The sequence below is a fragment of the Protopterus annectens genome, chromosome 2.part0 (assembly GCF_019279795.1).
Source record: "Protopterus annectens isolate FY-2018-M chromosome 2.part0, PAN1.0, whole genome shotgun sequence".
Classification (NCBI taxonomy): Eukaryota; Metazoa; Chordata; order Ceratodontiformes; family Protopteridae; genus Protopterus; species Protopterus annectens.
This window is the reverse complement of record NC_056728.1, coordinates 842,587,415-842,599,990: the sequence shown is the minus strand read 5'-3', so window position 1 is coordinate 842,599,990 and position 12,576 is coordinate 842,587,415. Positions and strand designations below refer to the sequence as shown.

General features: G+C 41.3%; 1 protein-coding gene across 5 annotated transcripts in view; it reads right to left on the bottom strand.

The window, feature by feature from the left end:
* Positions 1–12,576, bottom strand: part of USO1 (USO1 vesicle transport factor) — a 1,866,649-nt gene that overhangs the window by 603,628 nt on the left and 1,250,445 nt on the right. For all 5 annotated transcript variants that reach the window (XM_044061107.1, XM_044061108.1, XM_044061110.1 and 2 more), the window contains one exon: positions 8,843–8,961. In XM_044061107.1, coding sequence (XP_043917042.1) covers positions 8,843–8,961 — 119 coding nt within the window. The remainder of the gene's footprint in view (positions 1–8,842; positions 8,962–12,576) is intronic.

The window sequence follows — 12,576 nt, the reverse complement described above, 5'->3', positions numbered from 1 at the left end:
TAGGGCTTTTACTCTTTTTGCTATACATAAACAGTCTACTGTGGGAATTAGTAAGTCTAAACATCATCATGTACCCAGAAATCTTTCTGCAGTGAAGGAATAAGAGCTATGTCTGAAATTTCAGCAATGAAGCTAGGACAATAGTTGCCTGCAACCAATCGACAGCTGAACTCTTGGAGGGCCATGAGTAAATTCTTGTCGAAATTTTATCAGAGATGCAACAAACTAACACGTGATTAACAGAGTGCCCTGACTATGGGCTACAATGACAGAGAACTCTACATATGTGTGCATGGCTGCAGCTCTTGTCACCTGGTAAGTGGACAGGGTCCAGTTATTCCATCAGTACTGACACAAAGGACTGTGTGCACTTGAGGACAATGAATGGCTGCCTAGATGAAAACCACACATTTCTATACTGTGCACTGCTGATGGAGGACTTCCTGAAACAGAGTGCTCAGATAGGATTTGCAGAGCCCTAAATGAGCAGTTGCAGCCTACAGATGGGTGATGCAAGACAGAATGCAATTGTTACATTGATGACTGGACTAAGCAGAGTGGAGGAGTCCCGATGTCACTGGACAAGATGGAGTGGTTATCTATGTGGAATGGAATGATGTCTGTGAGAAAATGTGCTCCCACACCTCCCAACCTCTTAGCAGAAGAAATCTGGACAAAGCCTGAAATAACTGAGGGGGGCAAAACAAGGGACAGTTTTTTAAATATTTCTCAGAAAGTTGCTAGTATTAAAGGATTTGTGCTAGAATGTATTTTCTGAAGGCTATGAAGTCTGAAACTCACATGCATGTCATTATTTAGTGACGTCAATCCTCAGTGACTTGCCACAAATCTATACATTTTATGGGGAACTGACCAAAAATATGAAGCTAAAAACCTGGACAATTTGCAAAAATCTGGACAACTGAGAGGTCTGTGTACACCACTGAGCGCTCAGAAATGAAGTGCATGGGACGGTGATTTTTTCCCCCTTAGAGGGAACTGCTAGACAGTAAGCACCACTATAAGAAGAAATACAAGCTCTGCAGCCAAAGTCATGGCAGACGTTGGAATTCAGGCAGGGGCAGCCATAATCTACTGCAACAGCAGCATACCCTCTCAACTGTTCCCTGTCCAGATTTTTGCCTCGTGTTTTTGGTCCGTTTCAAATAAAATTTGTAGTTTTCTGGTAAATCACTTAAGACAAAGTCACTAAATAATGACATATTTGAGTTTCACACATTACATCCTTCAGAAAATGCATGCTAACACAAATCTTATTATTCTATCAACTTTCTAAGTTTATAAGACCAAGATTTAAAATAGGTCCCTATTTTTGCGTCTTTGTTCCCCATTATTTTAGGCTTTGTCCAGATTTCATGCACTAAGAAGTTGAGAGGTATGAGCAGGAACAGAAAATGGAAAAGGTAAATGCAAAAAATCAGGGCAGTGCTGGGGTTACAACATCAACTTATATAAAGGATGAAAATTTGTGTTGAGTCAGAGGACAGAAGTAGGATGACCTACAATCAGATACAGATGTACCTGGAATACACAAGGTCTCCTTTCAAAGAGTTGAAAATGCAGCACAGTGTACAGGAAATCTGGAGATCTGGAACAGGGGTGTCTGCATGAGGTATGCTCTATAGAAAATACCTCTAGCCACCAAGCCTACTGCTTGTCTGCTAGCTGTAGTTTTCAGACAGATGTGTTCCATGATGCTCCCCATCACACCCTTCTGACTCACCACAGTTATATCTGCGTTTTGTCAGTATCTGTCTAGGCTGCACTCTATGCTTACTGATGTCAACTTTCTCTGCAGGGAACTGGACTCGCCAACATGGAAAGGAGGGCGGGAGGGATTTGCTGATACTATACTGGTGCGTGCATACTTTTATGTCTGGAGAAGTACTGCTAGAGGAGTCTATTGTCTCATGCATTACTGACAAATGTTATGCAATGAATGCTACTTTCTTCACGTTGTCATTTGGATGTTAATATATACGGGTTGTCTGCATCCATGGGTCAAGTAATTATGCTAGAATTTTGTACTGTCCATGTTTGGAAGGGACTGCATGTGGAGATTAACAGCATGGAAGAAACTGTTTCGGTCTAACAAGATTAGTCACATCCAGTGGTCAGAGGAAGAATCGTCTGGTGGACTATTTAACCATTATGCCAGCTTAGCCTCATCTTCCAATCAGGATACTGAAATTGGGAATATGGTGCTTGCAATGAAAAAGAATGGATTTATTTATTAGCTTATGTCGTCTCTTGCTCTCACAGAACTACTGGCACTTTGGAATGAGCAGAGTGGTATAGATTCATGGGTAGGTAACCAGGCTATTGGCCCAAGGGCCTAAGTAAGCCTAGCCAGCAAGGTTCCCTGGCTTACGGCACCCAAGAAAGTTAATTTCCTGTGCCCCTGTCAAGCAGAGCCACAGAAGTGATCCCCGGGGGGGGGGGGGGGATTTCATATTTCCTGTCCAATCATCAAGATTTTTCTTGAAGATTGCTAATGAGAAACTTTGCTTGACATAGATGGGTAGCTTGTTCCACAGTATAGGAAGTCTCTGGGACAGGAATCTATCCCTCCGGCATGTCCTGTTTATTGTGGTGGCAAGGTTTAGGTCCCTAGAGCATGTAGCTCGGAGGGATTGGGATTTCTTTAGGTGTAGCATGCCCAACAGCTCTGGGTTTAACATAGCTTTATATGTTAGGCAGAGATCTCCTCGGAGTAGGCGATATGCTACAGAGTAAAGCTGGAGTTTTTTGAGACGGTCAGTGTAGGGCATCTGTTTGAGGCCAGTAATCCTCTTTGTGAGGTACTTCTGTGGCCTTTCCAGCTGCTGCAAATGTCTTGTGAAGTACATTCCAAAAGGGGTGTTGTACTCTATAATGGGTCTAATGAGTGCTGAGTTGAGGGGAACAATGACCTCTTTTTTCCTGGATGAGAATCCTTTTGTGATGAGGTGTGCCACACAGAAGGATTTCCTGACTACTGTGGCGTCGTGATTATCAAAGGAGAGACTACTGTCCACCTGGGGTCCCAAGGTCTCTTATCACACATTCAGCGTTAAGTAGACTGCTATTTATGTGGTAGTTCATGGGTACAGAGTTTTTACCAAAGGGGATGACAATGCACTTTTTGGCATGGAGCTTGAGGCCATGTCTGTGACACCAGGCATCTGTCTCAGTGAGGTCCTTCTGTAGGATGTCCACATCATTTGGGGACTTGACTATGGCTCCTAGTTTGCAGTCATCTGCGAACTTCATTAGCCAGAGGCCTTCTGTGTTAGCCTGTACTTCAGAGAAGTAGATACCAAACAGGACAGGTCCCAAGACTGAACCCTGTAGTACTCCACTTGTCACTGGTTTGACGTCAGACTTGGAGTCTGCAACTTTTACAGTGTGGGTTCTGTCAGTGAGTGAGTTGACAACCTATCTTGTGACGTATGGATTTATACCTATTTTAGTGAGTTTAGCTATAATTCCGGAATGGGGGATGGTGTTGAAAGCCTTGGCGAGGTCAAGATAGGCAGTGTGAACCACCTTACCCTCTTTTACGGCTTTGGTGACTGCCTCAAAGAAGTTGATCAGGTTCAGAAGTCATGATCTGCCTTTCACAAACCCAAACTGGGTAGGGTCTGGAATTTGGAGGCTACCAATGTCTTTGTTTATGAGTTCCATGATGATACCCTCCCATGGCCTTGCAGACCAGGCTCGTCAGGTTAATAGGGCGATAGCTCCCAGGATCAGTAGTGGCTCCCCCTTTGTGGAGTGGGATAACTGTTGCTGTGCGCCATTCAATGGGCACAAAGCCTGCCGTGAGACTATGACTGAACATGGTGCTTAGGTGGGGAGCCAATTCGTTCTGAAGTTCATGTAAAACGCAGCCTGGGATGTTGTCTGATCCCATGGATGCTGTGTTTTTGGTTTTAGAGAGTGCAGCTTTTACCTGCATAGATGTGATTACAGGGACTCTGCATTATTCCTGTATAGATATGGATCCTTTAGGGGGTTGAGAGGGGGGTAAAGTTAGTACTGAACCTATTTGCCAGGATGTTGGCAATAACAGTTAGTTCTGTAATTTTCGTGCCATTGTGCTGTAACTCAGAGGAGATCTGAGTGCTGCCATTGAGAATCTTGACATAGCTATAGAATGCTATGTGGTTGCCCTTAGAATCAGTGGTGATTTTGTTTTTGTAGCTAGCTTTGGAGGCTCTTATAAGGGATCTCAGCTTCTTACTGAGGCTGACCAGGGAGCTCCTCCACTCATGGGATTTTACTCTCTTTTGCAACAGTTTCTTCGTTTATGGCAGGGGACCACCAGATTGGCTTCCTTTTTTGGAGGATAGTGCCTTGGTTCTGTTTGGGAGAGCACGATCCATGCACTCGTGTAAGTGCTTATAGAGTGCATTTGTGTAGGATTCAGCAGTCGTAACTGTATTGTCAATCTGCATGGGTGTCATGAAGTTCACCACTTCACTCGTGCAAGTGCTTAAAGAGTGCATTTGTGTAGGATTCAGCAGTCGTAACTGTATTGTCAATCTGCATGGGTGTCATGAAGTTCACCACGTCTGTCTTAAGAAGCATGAAGTTGGTTTTGGAGAAATTTTTTACCATGGTTTCCTTAATGGTGGGAGGATCTGGGATATCTAGGGTGATTAGCTTATGGTTGGATCTGACCAATGAGGAGTTGATTTCAGGTGTGGAACACCGGTCACTCATGTTGGTAATGACTAGGTCTAGGATGTTGTTGCCCCGGTAGGGGTGTGGATAAGTTGATCCAGGGCACTGGAATTTATGAATTCTAGAAAGTGTTGAGCGAAGGACTTGGTACATGAGTACTTTTCCCAGTTAATGGTGGGGTAGTTGAAGTCGCCCATTATTAAGGTGTCTGGTTGAACCCTAATATTTTCCAGTATATCAAGAAAAGAGGAGTGGGAATCCTGGAGCATGGTGGGGGATCTGTAGCAAGGTACAATTTGGATTGCAGTTTTGCCCAGAGTTAGTTGTACTTGGATAACCTCGGATGCATTATGCTGTGCAACTAGCCTGGAGGTGTGGATATCCATAATGAATATGGACACACCTCAGCCTTTGATGTTCTGGTCCAGGTTAGATGGCCGAAAAGTGTGGTATGAGTTATAGCCTGGTAATGCACAGGTGCTCTCTAGAGCCTTAAACCAGGTCTCAGTCACTGCACAGATATCAATGTTCTCCATTTTAAGGAGTGCATCGAGTGAGTGCATTTTGAGATTTAGACTTCTAGCATTGAGTAGTAGTACCCTCAGTTTTTTTTTTGCCTGTTCCTGTTATGGTGGTGAATTTGTCATTTGAACCTTGCCTAAAAAAGGCACTATAGGGGTGGCAAGAGCCTTAGCCAGTATCTGGAATCCCAGGAGCGACAGGTGGATCCCATCTCTGGCAAAGCATCGTGGTCTGTCGACCATGTCGTCCCAGGCAGACAAATACTGGATCCCCTTAGAATGACACCAGAAGCTTAGCCAATTGTTGAAGTCAATCATTTTGTCCTTGTACTGCGGTATCAATCTGGGTGATGGCAGGATGTTACTCAGGGCTAGGGTCATACCTGCCTAGGCTACAAGATCGGAGAGATCTTCCATGTCTCTCTTCACGTATTTCAGGGAGGTACGTCTCAGGTCGTTCACACCAACATGGACAATGACAGAGTCATATTTGTACTTGTTGTGGAGTGACCAGAGTGCGTGGGTTATGTGGTGGATCCTGGCACCTGACAGGCAGCTGACAGTAACCTTATCCTTGTTTAGCCTGGTGAGTGGGACATCAGTGTGTCTGACTATAGAGTCACCTATGACTAGTGTGCTGGGTACGTTGATTTGCCTTATGGGCTGTGGTTTATTGGCACATTGAGTCTGTAGGCTATGGGTCATTTGGGTTGTGTTGGGGGGTGGAGGTTACTTGCGTTTCTGCTTTGGAGTTCTCTGTTGCTTGTGCAGATTATTATTGAGAGCTTCTGCGAATGTTTTTGTGCTTCTATGTGTGGATTTTGGTGGTGTAGGTCTAGTGGGACTATGTGATGAGTGTGGTGTGGTGCAAGTGTTTACCTTCTCTTGACTGTCAAGTTCAGTCTTGGTTGGAGAGAGCTTTACCTTCAGTTTGGCTAGATAAGTGCATCTCTCACAGGTTGTGGTGTTGGGTGGTAGGAGGACAGGGTTGTCTGTGTACATGAGGCAATTGCTACATTGCCTCAAGATGCCAAATTCATTAGATAGACAGGAGAGAACATTGAGAGCTGTGACCCTTGGACATGCCTGAATAAAAAACTACTTTCCTCTAGACGAGTGAGGAAAGTGAGTATAAGAGCTGTTTTTCTCTAAGCAAGTGAGGAAAGTAAGTACAAAAACTGTTTTACTCTAGGTAAAGTGGAAGGTTGAGTGCTGTAGTAATTTGTAGCTTATTTAGAGCTACCAACAAGTTCTGAACAAGTGCTGAGCACGAATAAGCAAATTCAAGTGCTAAAACTAAGACTCTGTACCTGGATTTTGTGGTAGATAGGCTACCTAGTGCTTACCACTCCCACTGATAAGCTAGAATGCTTTCCTCCAGCAAAGAAAGGCTTGGGAGGCTCAGAAGCTTACAAACACAGTCTTGGATACAGCAAATCTGTATCTGGTCTAGACTAGTTAAAGGAAAGGTGGGAAACAAGCGCAAATGCAGGCTTTTAAACCAGAAAGTTGAAAGAGATGGAAAAACTGCCCAAACGGCCAATAAACTACAATTTCTGGGCCAGAAACCACTCTTGTGATGGATAGGTTACCTAGTGCTTCCCACTCCCACTGATAAGCTAGAAGGCTTCCTTCCAACACAGAAAGGCTTACAAACAGTCCTGGATACAGCAAATCTGTATCTGGACTAGACTAGTTACAGGGAAGGTGGGAAACAAGCGTAAACGTGGGCTTCTAAACCAGAAAGTTGACAAGAGATGGAAAAACTGCCAAACGGTCAATAAACTACAATTTCTGGGCCAGAAACCACTCTTGTGTTAGATAGGTTACCTAGTGCTTACCACTCCCACTGATAAGCTAGAAGGCTTCCCTCCAACACAGAAAGGCTTGGGTGGCTCAGAAGCCTACAAACAGTCCTGGATACAGCAAATCTGTATCTGGACTAGACTAGTTACAGGAAAGGTGGGAAACAAGCGCAAACGCAGGCTTTTAAACCAGAAAGTTTAAAGAGATAGAAAAACTGCCCAAACGGCCAATAAACTAAAATTTCTGGGCCAGAAACCACTCGTGGTAGATAGGCTACCTAGTGCTTACCACTCCCACTGATAAGCTAAAAGGCTTCTCTCCAACACAGAAAGGCTTTGGTGCTCAGAAGCTTACAATCTGGACTAGACTAGTTACAGGAAAGGCAGGAAACAAGCTTAGAATTTTTTTTTTGGAAAGTGAAAAGGGAGAAAGGAGAAACAGAAGATAATTCAAAATTAAGGACCCAAGTGGCTTGCCCTTCACAAATGTTTTCTCTATATTAGGTAGAATGAGCTAGTGACACTAGACTGGAATAGAGCTGAACAGATGGGACTGGTAGGAGTGCCTGAAGTCAAAATATGATCTCACTGTACTCGGTTGAGTAAGCAATTGAGATAGGCCCAGTTCAAACACAAATTTACAGGAGGGACAGGCAATTACAAAGCCACCAAGATTAATACCAGAACATGAACAGTGAGGGCGGGCAGGAAACTAACTGCAGAGACAGAGAGAGACCACAGTATTCTATGAAACAAATAGAAAAATAAATAACTACAGAGAGACACAAACCAATGAAACAAATACACAGAAAAATAAAATAAAATGCAGTACAATCTTTAACACTGCAAATTTGTACTTAACTCAAGCTAGTAATGCAGTCGATTGTGGGTATGTAGCAGAAGCCAAACAACTCAGATATTGATCAGTAATAAATTCAAAGATATGTGACTAACACAATACAGAGAAACCCTCTAGGCTAAGAGTTTAACACTGAATATCAATGAAGTGAAACACAATAGTCCCCACTAACTGCAGAGACAGAGAGAGACCACAGTATTCTATGAAACAATTAAATAGAAAAATAAATAACTAGAGAGAGACACAGATAAATGAAACAATTAAATACACAGAAAAATAAAATAAAATGCAGTACAATCTTTAACACTGCAAGTTTGTACTTAACTCAGCTAGTAATGCAGTTGATTGTAGGTATGTAGCAGAAGCCAAACAACTCAGATATTGAGCAGTAATCTTGGACTGTTAAAGCTGACAGGGCGGGGGTGGAATATGTTTTTTTTTTTTTCCAGTTTGGACTAATTTTGGATGTCTGCAGTGTATAGTTTACATGGAGGGACAAAGTAAAGCTTTTATGATCACCTGTTTTTTTTTTAACTATATAATTCCTACATTTTATGTGCAACACTTGCTCATGAGCAATCACAGATTTTTGTGTATGAACATGAAAAGTCACCAAAATTACGACATTTTTAAAGTTTTGCAAAGTATTCTGAATATTATTTTAAGGAAAACAAAGAATCTAACATTTACATGTTTATGCACCTATCCAATTGCTACATCCTGACAAACAAGATTCTGGCATAAGTACCTGGTCCACAGATGCAGACAACCCATATATTAACAGGCAAATATTATATATGAAAATACCAATTACAAAACCTTCTCATTTGTCTGAAATGTAAGCTAATCAGGCATAAAAATGACAGGCAATTATAAATCTGTTAAGAGATACTTTCTTTGATCTCGTGGTTGAACAAAGACAGGCTTGATAGCCGTGGAATATTGTAATACAAATGACATGTGCTTACTTTGTGTAGTTTTCGAGTGAATTGTCATTAAAGTAGATGCAGATTCCCAGGAGAAGAGCGCACAAGCCTTGAACTAGATGCTCATCTTCACTGAGGTTTTCAGATATCTGTGCTGTCAGCTGTACTAAATGTTAAGGTGTGTAAGCTTTTTCTATGAGTAATACAAACTTATAACATTTCAAAATAAACTATGAAAAATGTAGAGTTCTCTCCATACTCAAACTCTGAAAGGGTGTTTCGAAGTCCTTCCACTTAAACGGCTTAACTCCTTTTCCTATGGTCAACTATTTTCAGTACTTATATTTGTGAAGTTATTTATCTTTTGTGCTTGCTTTAAAAGGCATACTATCAATTTCTACATTTATTCATAATCAAGAGGTATTCTGCAATGAAACAAAACAAAATATCAAGGTGACAAAATGGAGCAGCTACTTAATATTGTTGCCTCAAAATTGAGGATTCCCTGGTTCACTGCCTAAGAGTGGAGTGCACCTGAGTGACTGCAACTTTGCTGGAGTCTGGCATTTTCTAATCCTATCCAAAAGACCAACCAACAGATTGACTGGCAGTTCTCCAAACAGCTCTAAAGACATGGATGTGGTATGTTCCAGTAGCAAAGGGATAAAGCCCTGATTATGGCCAAGGTAATCAGAGTTGGATTAGTGAGTTTGGGCCTCGACAGTGCAGACAAGGAGGATGGGCATGCCCATCCTGGGGGTAGAGTGATGTTGGCCCCACAAAGTCTCACAACACTGCTCTCCTACATAGCAAAGGCAAGTCAGAATGTAGGGAGCCAGTGTAGAGAGTCCAGGGATGTAACTGCTCAAGCAGGTGATGGTACTTCTTTTTGGACCATGTGAAAAAGTATGCAAGTGTAAAAAAAAAGTGCAGTGGTGGGCTTTACACTAACACAAGTGATCATGTCACCATCAGGGGAGTGGTTAGGCTAAGACCATTCACAAGAAAGTAACATCAAAGCTGGAATGTTAGTGAGGGTACTAGCAGCCCTAACACTGTCCACCAAACATCTCTGAATCAGGCAACAGGAGACTTCCTACCACAGGGAAATGAAATGGGTGCCCAGGAGGTGTGTGTGTCTGTGTGTGTCTGTGTGTGTCTGTGTGTCTGTGTGTCTGTGTGTCTGTGTGTGTGTGTGTGTGTGTGTGTGTGTGTGTGTGTGGACATCCCATCCATAAATGGCTGTATGCCCACTACCTGCCAGAATACATTCTAGTGCTCCCATGACCCGAACAGGACAAAAATGAAATAATAGCACTAAAAGCCCCTCTTACTAAGCTATAAAAAGTGTAACAGTACCCTAAAGGGTATAAAGAAAGAAAAAAATAGACCTTCAAGTCTCAAACTAGTTGTTGAGCACAAAAACGACAAACTAAATAATCCAAAGGGCAGAATGAAGAGACACACACACGTATTAAATGTTAAGCTTTGTTATGCTACACAAACTTCATCAGACAGAGTAAAAAACACACTGGTACATTTAAATACAAACAAGTAACCAATCAGGATGTATTTAACACAATACATTAAAAATGACACCACCCTCATTACTAATTATATAGTACACTAAACCCTACTTAAAATGTAAAACTATAACTTTTACAAAAGTAAAATATTTCAAAATCAACGCTTTAAACTCCTTAATTTTAAAATACTACTAATAATACAGCCTTCGTTTAAATCTGGTAAACTATAAGCATTCAGCATAATTTGCCAGGATAGCTCTAATTCCTAAAGTTTTAAAGCATCGGGTCCACCTCTAACATCTCTCTGTACTTGATCAATGACAATAAACTTAAACCTGTGGTTAGGGAATGGGACAACGTGCTTGGCCAGAGAATTTTCTAATTTGTTCTTCTTTATAGCATATAAATGCTCGTACATTCGGTTGCGAATTCATAGGAAAAACACTTATTGTAATTCTATGCTTCATTACTCTAGTTGTCACCCACACCACCAAAAACGGGCAATTGTCAAGGGACAACTAGTTCGAGCAGCTCGGATTATAACAGTTGATAGTGACTTCAGTAATGAATGTGAATTTATGAAGTGTATGTTTCTAGCTCATGGTTACCCTGAATCACTGATCAATGAGATCATTGACGAAGTTTCTTTTAAACGTCAGTCGTTGTTTTATACACCACTTTTGAACAGAGCTGTGTCTATTCCACCCAGTGACATGGGTGATTTATCTAATTTATCAACTAGTACTATTATTGACCAAGAAGTGAATGATACACCTACGTCTTTTATAACTACTTACAATATGGATAGTGCTAGGTGTTTCAAGATCTTGTTGAAAAATTGGGAACTTTTTAAAGGTGACCACCAAGTCTTTAATAGTGTAGGTAAATTTCCTATAGTGACATACAGGAGAGGCAAGAATCTTAAAGATTACTGTGAATCTAAGAATAACACAGTTAAGACTCCAGGCATGTACAAATGCCAATCCTGTAATTACTGTTCGTACATTCTGGAATCTAACAGATTCAGTGTCAATGATTTACAATTTACACTGAGATGGAGAAATAATTGTAATTCCAGCTTAGTTGTTTACCTTGCGAAATGCCAGTTTTGCCCTGCATTTTATGTAGGTAAAACTGAGAGGAAACTTCGCAACCGAATGTACGAGCATTTATATGCTATAAAGAAGAACAAATTAGAAAATGCTCTGGCCAAGCACGTTGTCCAATTCCCTAACCACAGGTTTAAGTTTATTGTCATTGATCAAGTACAGAGAGATGTTAGAGGTGGACCCGATGCTTTAAAACTTGAAGAATTAGAGCTATCCTGGCAAATTATGCTGAATGCTTATAGTTTACCAGGTTTAAACGAAGGCTGTATTATTAGTAGTATTTTAAAATTAAGGAGTTTAAAGCGTTGATTTTGAAATATTTTACTTTTGTAAAAGTTATAGTTTTACATTTTAAGTAGGGTTTAGTGTACTATATAATTAGTAATGAGGGTGGTGTCATTTTTAATGTATTGTGTTAAATACATCCTGATTGGTTACTTGTTTGTATTTAAATGTACCAGTGTGTTTTTTACTCTGTCTGATGAAGTTTGTGTAGTAGCATAAACGAAAAGCGCTTAACATTTAATACGTGTGTGTGTCTCTTCATTCTGCCCTTTGGATTATTTAGTTTGTCGTTTTTGTGCTCAACAACTAGTTTGTCTGTTTGTTTGCTACCTTTGGAGCAGTAATGGAAGATATCGGCACACCTTTCGACAAGACTCCTGCTATTTTGCAAGAGAATCCAGTTTCAAATGAACTACCACCTTCTAACATTCCAGTTGTGTCTAGCTCTAACTATGAGTCTATTATCCAACGAATGGATCATTTGCTGACCCGGCTGGACTCGTTGGAACGCCGTTTTGACGCTGGTAAAGTACCACTTCCGGCTTTCACGAATCTAGAGGGAGAAAGCAGTCCTAACGTTGGCAATTTCGCACCTAAAAGTGGCGTTTTAACAAACAGGCTTTCTAATAGTTTAACCTGTGGTCAGAGAAGTATTACTACAATGACTAGTGATGGCGTTTTGTCTAACGGTATTACTTCATGCAATGAACCATCTACGAGTGTTCCTTGTGGCCAGGGTATTAGAGCTATAGTACCCAGTGTTGCTCCGGTTTCTCTTGTCAGTGCCAATAACCCAGGAAACAACGTTAATGCTAGCGACAACACTTTTAACAACATGACTAACGGGTTTTCAGGT